The following is a 9,011-nucleotide window of genomic DNA, read 5'->3' as shown; positions in this document are numbered from 1 at the left end:
ATTGCACATTATGATCTCAACAAATAAGTGGGGATATTAATGGCTCCTACCCATCTTCCACCCACCTTTGATAGTTAATGCTATTATGGTTGGGTTCAGCCACTGCCCATCCATAACCAAGCCAAGCATCATCATTCATCACATTCAAAGCCCCCCACCCCCCAGTGATGTTAAAGCAATGCAAATCATCACCTGCATCCTTTATTACTTCCACCACCCCCAACTAAAAAAGTATTAACCAAATGAAAGAGAGAGAGAGAGAGAGAGAGAGAGAGAGAGATCTGTGTAACAGAGACAATATTTTGACAAATGTTTCATTTTTCTTTATTTTATTCTAAAGTCTAATGACATTACTAAGCAAAACTTTGGTGTCTCAGACTCCCAAGGAGAAGTAATGGACTACTTACTGGTAGGGGCTGTGGACAGAGTGACAGACACTTAGACAGCATTAAGACCTTAACAATTATAATAACAATGAAGATAATAACAAACAAATAAACAAGAACAGATATTCCTTTTTCACCCTTTCTTCCATTCACACACCTTCCAGAACCATAACCCCTAAACTAAAATAACCCCAAAATGAAAGATTGAGATTTCGAAGAAGAAGAAGCTGAAGAAGAGAGATCAAAGATGGCATCCAAAGCAATTACAGGTCTTGGGTGTGAAGGAGCAGAAACCAAAGGGCCTGTTTGGGATGTTGCAGTTGATGGCATAGCAGCAAGGAGAGGGCAAGCAAAGCCCTTTTGGCCCACCACAGCAAGTACATAGAGCACATATCTGGAAGGTACCCAACCGCCGACGAGTCTCATTCATCACCATAGACCCAACCATTCCAGGCTTGATCAAAGGCATCATTGTAGAGCTGCTGTTATCCTCCACTAACCCCTTTAGCCTCCCAAAGAAACAGAAAAATACCCAATTAGAAGCCAATGCATAAAAACCCACAATGGGGAAAAAAGCAAAATTGAACAGAAAAAGGAGGATTTTTCATTTTTGCTAAGCATTTGAGAGACTTACATGGGCAACCCTTGATTGGTTGATATTGATGAAAATAGCAGCAACAACTGACAGTAAGACGAAGTGTGAGAAGATAACTCTAGAACCAGGCATCCCCATCTCTCTCTCTGGCCTTCTTTAGAGAAGGAAAAGAGAAAAGAGGAAGAAATTTTAGAGAAGGGAGGGGGAAAGGAAGGTTTTGGGTTTTGCTCTCTGGAAATGGGGATTCTTTAGCTTCTACATAGTATGTCTTCAGATGTAGATGTAAATGTAGTTGTGCCTACATATTTAATGGGGAAACCCAAAAGGTAAAGAAATTAGGTGTCTGATCTGAAGTGGGTTTTTGTATTTGAGGGGAAGATGAAGACCAGAGAGAGGGGGAAAGGGCAAATGAGGATGGGACTCACGAGAGCGAGGGGGTCGGTCGGAAATTGGAAATTGGAACTTGGAAATTGGAAATTGGAAATTGGAACTTGAAAGTCGCTATTTTACACTACTGAAGTGTTCACACATACTCCATGGGAGAAAAAGAAATAGTGAGATTTCCCTAATTCAGAAGACCAAAATAGCCTTCAATTGAAAAGATAATCAAGGCCAGCACACACTGAATGGCACGGGAATATTGTATTTTTCACTACCCTTACCCCTCCAATTTTAGTTGTTAAAAAGATTTACAGTTAGAAAGATAAACAGTTCGGGTCCATCTTGTCATCAATAATTCTCTTGAAAAAAAAAATATACATTCTGATAAAATTTCAATACTTCGCTTTCAGTCCTTCCCTCCAGGTACATTTTTTTTTTCTTTCCAATAATAGAAAAGAGTCCCCAATCTTCCGTAACCCACGGTGAAGAGAAATCCCTAAACCATAGTTTTCGGATGATGTTGAGGGTATTGCACAAGAGGTGAGGGTATTATTGACTTTACACTATAGGGCAAACATTAATGATCTTGAATTGGTGACTGAACCCTACTTTACACTTATCTTGAATTGGAGATTGAACCCTTTTTTTTTTTCTTTTTTTATGACAGAAAGAACTCTGTTCGTGCGCCCACACCCACACACACACACAACTCCTGTTTTCAGCTCTATTCATAATGTGTGAACATGGGGAATGGTAGATGGACAAAGTTCCCCTTCCCATGTTTCTTTGTTGTTGGAAGTCTTTCACTTCTAAAGTGTGTTGAAGCAAGGATCAAGCACAAAGGAGAGTAAACTATTTCTTTCCATATTCACAACTCCAATGGCAAATAATTGTAAATGTTAGAACTGAATCAGCTCATTTGAACTCAGGTTAGGATTGGATTGATTGTCTAATGCAAACCAGTTCAGTTTTGGTTCAAATTGGATGAGGCCCAGCAGTCCATTGCCCTAATTAATCGTGGATCACTAAAGAGAGTAAAAGAGCATAGATTAAGAATGTATTTTTTTTTCTCTTGGTTAAGCTAAGAAGGTATTTTGACCCATCCAAAACATCTATTCTTTGTAATTTTTGGGTTTCAATTACCAGGATCCCTTGCATTAAAAAAAGAAAAAGAAAAGAAGGATACCATGCATGTTAATGCTTTCATCTACAGCTTTGCCTGTCACATTCAAGTTCAATGGATTTCTGTTATGATGCACATCAAAGTGGGGTAGCTTTTTATGTAAGAAACTTTTTTCAAAGTAAGGAGAAGGGGAAACAAAGGGTGCTTGGCCAAATGAAGTTCCTTCATAAAGGACCCGGGCAGTACTATAGGACTTGTGGGTATGGACCTTATAATTGGTTCTGGTAAGAAATTATAATTGGTACTCGTAAGAAGTAAATCCCACACCCACACCCACACCCATGTCCATGCAAGACTGATGAAATCAAGTTACCTAGTGAATTTTTTTTATGGTATATATTTATTTGTTGTTATTGTTGTTGTTATTAGGAAGTTGTATTTCTAGATAGGTAAATATAGAACAGATTCGTTTGGCGAATCCAAATTCTTCCATAAGGCAAGTTAGACAGTTGTAATTTTGTAGATAGTTGGACCCAGGATTCCCTACTAAAACTTTTGCTTGTTATTTTGTTTCTTTTTGTGAATATGGAGTCTCAGACTAATTGAAGTTAAACAACTATAAGATAAGTGTATCCATCAAATTGTAATTGAACATGTTAATTTGCATTATTATTTTATGTGCGATGTATTGTTCTACTATCATGCATTGAAGTGTCCACAACTGTTTCTCTCATCAATAAAATATCTTCTTACCAAAAAAGGGTGCACACGACAAAGGACAATATTGGACATTCTGTTCATAGGGTTGTCACATTATATCTTTCTTAGAATTTAACATGAATATAAATGTAGGCATTCATGTTGTATATGTGTTGGACATGATAATTATGAGAGTCTTATATGAATCACCATCAATTGTTTATGCAACAAGAGTCTCTAATAGTTATTCTCTCCTGCATACCTGAGATGTCCCTATCTCTGCATGTATACTTTGTGCATATTGATTCCAATGGTTGATACTTACACTGGCTATATATTAATAAGTCAGATCCATGATGTATCACTATGAGTGGAGGAGATGTTTAATATTAAATCCATTTTCTGATTAAGAAAAATATCTTGAGAGAATTTACAAACAATGATTGGACAAAATTTGAACTCGATGGATTGTAAATTGTTACAAACTCATTCAAAATTATTATTTTTAAGTAATTATTAATATTTGAAGATGTCTTATAAATTTTTTTATGTCCAACCAATGGTTAAAATTTTTTTGCACTAGCTACTTCGAAAAAATCATGTTTCTTATGATTGTATTTTCATGCCTAAAAATCCATTATGCAATATTGCAAAAGTGGAAAAGACTTAAATATAATGTTTTCTATCACACAAGGGTTTACATATTATCTCCAAATGTTGTTGCACTTGTTATTAACTGGTGGTATTTACTACATAAATAATATTAATTACTGTAGATAAATTAGACTCATTTTCTACAACCTCAATGGAAACACCCTATAGGATAACACTACTTGACTGACACAATCAACATAGGAGATTGTTAGTCTAAATTCATAGCTTGGGATGATAGAGACACATTCAACAATTAAATATCCAACGATTTAGGATTGTTGGAATATAAAAAGAGAATATATAACTTATTTCAACCATCAGAACACGCGAGTGAAGCAACCACATACAAGAGTTTGATATACAAACAAGATCACGAAAAATATTTGGTAGGGCTGATTTGTGCATCGATCACTCTCTTTAAGATCGTGGTCGCCCTTATGGAGAGACGGCCCTTTAGGCCTTCCAGTAGTTGTTGCACTCACTTACAAGGCCACATCATAACACTCCAAGTCTTGCTCAATCAACCAATGGAAAAAATGGAACTCTTAAAAAAAATAGTATATTATAGGCCAGAATTAGAAAAGGAGAGAGCTTTATGCATTTTTAGAATTAATATTTAAGGTGTCTAGGATATCCTCTATTTGTAGAGAGAACCTTTGGAAGCACATGTCCAAGGAGACCCAAAAGATGTGTCCTCTAAGAGAAGACAAAAAAACTATATGTCATCGGCATTCAATAAATTCTAGATAGCACTTGTGAGACCCAAGAATATGGTAAGTATCGGACTCGTTTGGGAGATCGATGATGTGCCCCCACCAAGAATACGACAAGTACCAGGGGCTTTGGAAGATCGGTGAGTGTGTACAAACTTTAGTCCCACATCACCTAGGGAGAGATTATTGGGCTAGTTAATAACCTCTAGTCTCCTTAACATGGCACAACGTATTTTAAAGTCTTGAGGCCCATGGACCAAAGAAGACAATATTATGTAAGGTTAATGGGGTCGAGGTGTTAAAAATGGTATCAGAACAGACCCCGACAGTGTGTGGGGCCACAACGGGGACATTATGCTAAAAGGAAAAAAGTTTATGAGACCCAAGAACACGACAAGTATCAGACCCACCTGGGAGATCAGTGAGGTGTCCCCACCAAGAATATGGTAAGTACCAGGGGGTTTGAGAAATCAGTGAGAGTGTGTAAACTTTAGTCCCACATCGCCTAGGGAGAGATTACTAGGCTAGTTAATAACCTCTAACCTCCTTAACATGACATATTTTTAAAGTCTTGAGGCACATGGGACAAAGAGGACAATATTATGCAAGGTTAATGGGGCCAGAGCATTACACTATAGGTGAAGTACTTCCAGAAGGTCATTCGTGGGTTTGCTGATCATTTATCTATCCATGCTAGAGAAACACAACATCTTGATAATTTAGGTTTAATGAGCTATCCTGGTGTTTCAAATTTATTTCAAACTCTTAATGTTGTAATTATCCTTGTGCAACTAATTGGTAGCTCAACTATGGGTAGAGTGCTCCAAACTTGAGGCCTATCGCAATGAAAATATCATCATACATGGCATCCTCAAGTGGTTACGAACATAACTGGAGTACGTTCAGATTGATACACACCAAAACTCGAAATCGTTTGAGTTATAAGAAGCTAGGGAAGCAAATGTATATATGCTACAACATAAAATTGAAGATAAAATACTTAGAGTTGGAGAGATCAGGGGGACGAAATTGATGTCAACCCAATTGATAGCACCCACATACTTAACGATGAAGATCCAGTTAGGGATGGATTGAGGACACTGAAAGGGTTTTGGTGATGGATAAATTATTTGAAGATTGATGATAAACCACACCTGATCCATTTATAGCGGACATCATAAAAAAGATTAATGAAGATTTTCCACTTGATGATGAAATATAAGGACCATCAGATATACAAAAGGATGTCAATAGCTGCGATGATGGCGATATTAGGAGGACGAGGTCAAGTCCTGCATATAATGTAACTCAACCAGAAAGTGATGATGATCAAGCCAAAGATGGTGCCGATGATAATGATTATGATGGTGGTTGTGGTGGTGGTGGTGGTGGTGGTAGTGGTGGAGGACAAACTTATGTATCGATACATTTTGTTGTTATATAGTAGTCCTTGTTGGCAACCCGGCCACGTGGCTGTGATGATGTGGTTATTTTGGGTGATGTGGAAAAAAGTGATGACATGGTAGCGTTCAATGTCATCGATGAGATAACATAGCCACATTGTGTGCATAGAGTGGTTTGATTCATCCATGGTAGGTGGTGCGGATTTCTAGGTCCAAAACTGACAAAATTGATCTATTTATGCTCAGGGGCATTTTTGGTAGTGAAAAATATTTTTGGAAGATTGTTTCTTCATGAAAAAGATAGATTGTAATTTATCTAGTCCAGTACATTTGATTTTGTCGCATTCCGATACTGTATGAAGAAGTTACTACATTTATGGCATTCAGGGGCAGTTTCGATACAAAAAAAATCTGACTTTCCAATGGTTCTGATTTCATCACATTTCGATTCCGTTTGAGGAAGATGCATCATTAGAAAGGTCTAGGGGAATTTTGATCTTTTTACATGGCTGAGTCAGATGATTAGGTCTTTTGGAAAGTTATAGAACGTCCAGTCATGGTTCTACCGCACTTCGTTTCGTCTCAATCGAAAATCGCATGAAAAAGTTACATGTGTTTCCGTGAAGCAGGTTCGAAAATCTGAACTAGAAAATCAACAGATGCTCTTGGTGTTGGGTGGATTTTTTGGATTTTAATTTTGAAATTTCAGAGGTTTTGTGTAATTTCAAGGTTTTAAAGGTCTGAGTTGATAAGGGGCACTGAAGTTTGTGGAAGGAGGAACTTATTTGTTTAGAAGAGTTAATTGATCCTTGATTGAAGACTCATATTGCGCCACGTAGGCAGGGTTCTAATCTTGTGGTTGCTAAGATGTGTGCTAGTTCTAGCGCTGAAGATGCCTAAGGTTATCATTGGTGTAGTACATCGGGTGTGGTGGTGTGGCGCCGCACTAGATCTAATCTTGATTTTGTATGGTTCTTGTGCATTGCAACATAATTTAGATCCCCATCCTAGGGATCTCAAGAGATCTGATTGCATTAGATCTAATAGATTCTGATCTTACGGTTGTAAGCCATTTCAACTTTTAGAGAGCAATCTGACAAATTTTCAGAATATGCGCTGACGTGACCAATCAGTGATGGACAACGCGTCTGACGATGTCAGTGCGTACGTCATGATGACGTCATCTTTAACATTGTAAGGTTCAAATCTAATGGTTTAGATCTATTGTCCGTTGGTTTAATCGGATGGCTTAGATTATAAGATCTTTTAGATGAGATCTACGCCTAGATCTACACCTCTGTTGTGTGCGCCACCGGCGTAGCCTATGCCATCCTCCAAAGATTCTATTTTGAGTATTCTGGTTCGTCCAACTTGAAATGACCAAAATTTTCTAACCCTAACTCCAAATGACTCCATCCAAGTTGCCACTTCTTCGTTTTTCAAGCTCTACACAATGGTAATAAGAAAAAGAAGTTTTGAGTGAAGGAAGGCTATGGTTTTGGCAAGAGAAGTTTTCCTCTTGATGGGTGATCATTGAATGAGGTTTATTGCTTGATGGAAAGTTCCTTTACTCCATTAAAGTGGGCTTGAGAAGGTAGTTGAGTGTTCTTGATGTTTCATTGATCAAAAGCCAAGAGAATAGAGAAAAAAGAGAGAGTTTTTTTTCTATTTGTGCTTTAAAGTGCCAGAGGACAAGGGAGAAGACTTGTGAGATGCCATGGCCATGCTGAGCTTACTTGAAGGTACAAGTCTCCTACTTTATAGGAGAGTTGAGGATTCCAGTGTGTAGAGACTATGCTTTGAGACAAATCTGATAACACCAGACGGGCTGTAAGTATACATGCTAAGTTAGTTGTGGATGAACTGTAAGCATGCTAGTTAGTTGTAGATGTATATGCTAGGCAGGGCTTGACAGTAGGCTATTAATATAAGCACAATTTGATTGTATTCTTTATTGAGTGCTTAGTGGATGCTAAGCATTGTGAGTGGGTGCTATACATTGTACTGGCACTGCGAGTGTTATCACAGTTTTGGTTTGAGAAAATTAGGTGTGGGTGCTCCTGACTGTGGGTGCAGTCAAAAGTAGTATATTGAATAGATACGAAGTCTTTACATGCACTACTCTGGGGATGTAGATAAATTGTCGAACCTCGTAAAAATCCTGTATTGTGGGTGTGCTTCTTGTTTGCATTATATATCTATTGAAGTGCGTGGAATGCCGAATGGGTGTGCACACTTGGACGTACCTATGAGAGACTGAGTGTGCATACGACTGTGTATAAATAGGGACAGGTGTATCAAGGTTTTTCGTGTCAAATATCGGATAAGTTTTGGGGATCGAAACTAGACTCATTGATTCACCCCCCTCTCAATGATTGTCGGGTTACAACACATTTCACAAAAGAGAATGCGTTTACACATGCAACACAAGATACTGATCATGGTGCTCGCACACAACCAAAGTCTTATAGTCGAATGGGTAGATGTTCCCACAATCCAAGTGATAGTGATGTGTTGAAGAGTAGTATGGAGTCAATAAGCATTAGTTTAGATCACACTAGCGCCTCATCTGGTCATAGACACTATGTATCTTTAGGTGCTTCTTCAGGCTATAGATATAGGCCTTATGCAAGACCAAGATTGGCCACTCTAGAGTAATACAAAAGATTGTGCCTATGTTCGACAAGTGCACAATATTATCTTAGTAGTTCCTATTCAAGAAGAAGCTCTTAGCTATGAATATGAACATTGCACTCTTCATGGCACTCATCAAATTGGCAATGGCATAAGAAAAGAAAAAACTGTAAGAGACCTCATTATTTTGAACAATTTCAACTGAATATACTTGTCTCTTAGTACAATACCCTCTATTTTAGTGTTTATGCATAATACATGTTATATATAGCTTTTTAAATTATTTTGATGTTAAATTGTATAAAAAAGTGTTCCCTATCCATTTATATGAGTATCTTTACCGTATCTCCGATACGTATCTTAATTTTGGCTAACCGATATGGGGACTGATACTGATACTTTAATCCTTGAACCTTCCTTATG

The 9,011-nt window shown here is 37.8% G+C and overlaps 1 protein-coding gene across 1 annotated transcript; it reads right to left on the bottom strand.

Annotated features, from left to right (window-relative positions):
• Nucleotides 1-300: 300 nt before the first annotated feature.
• On the bottom strand, nucleotides 301-1,482 carry LOC122057593. Its single transcript, XM_042619752.1, has 2 exons — nucleotides 1,021-1,482; nucleotides 301-888 (listed from the first exon to the last, which is right to left on the bottom strand). Exons 1-2 carry the CDS (start codon nucleotides 1,117-1,119, stop codon nucleotides 628-630), a joined length of 360 nt encoding a protein of 119 aa, XP_042475686.1. The 5' UTR covers nucleotides 1,120-1,482; the 3' UTR covers nucleotides 301-627.
• Between the last annotated feature and the right edge of the window lie 7,529 nt (nucleotides 1,483-9,011).

This window comes from Macadamia integrifolia, chromosome 2, assembly GCF_013358625.1.
Source record: "Macadamia integrifolia cultivar HAES 741 chromosome 2, SCU_Mint_v3, whole genome shotgun sequence".
Lineage (NCBI taxonomy): Eukaryota > Viridiplantae > Streptophyta > Magnoliopsida > Proteales > Proteaceae > Macadamia > Macadamia integrifolia.
The sequence above is the reverse complement of the archived record's forward strand: the minus strand, read 5'-3'. Positions and strand labels throughout refer to the sequence as shown.

Bases quoted from the DNA above. Each gene is read 5' to 3' on its own strand.
- LOC122057593 (XM_042619752.1), bottom strand. From the start codon at position 1,119: ATGGGGATGCCTGGTTCTAGAGTTATCTTCTCACACTTCGTCTTACTG. The intron at 889-1,020 runs GTAAGTCTCTCA...GGGAGGCTAAAG, and splicing joins ACCAATCAAGGGTTGCCCAT to GGGTTAGTGGAGGATAACAG.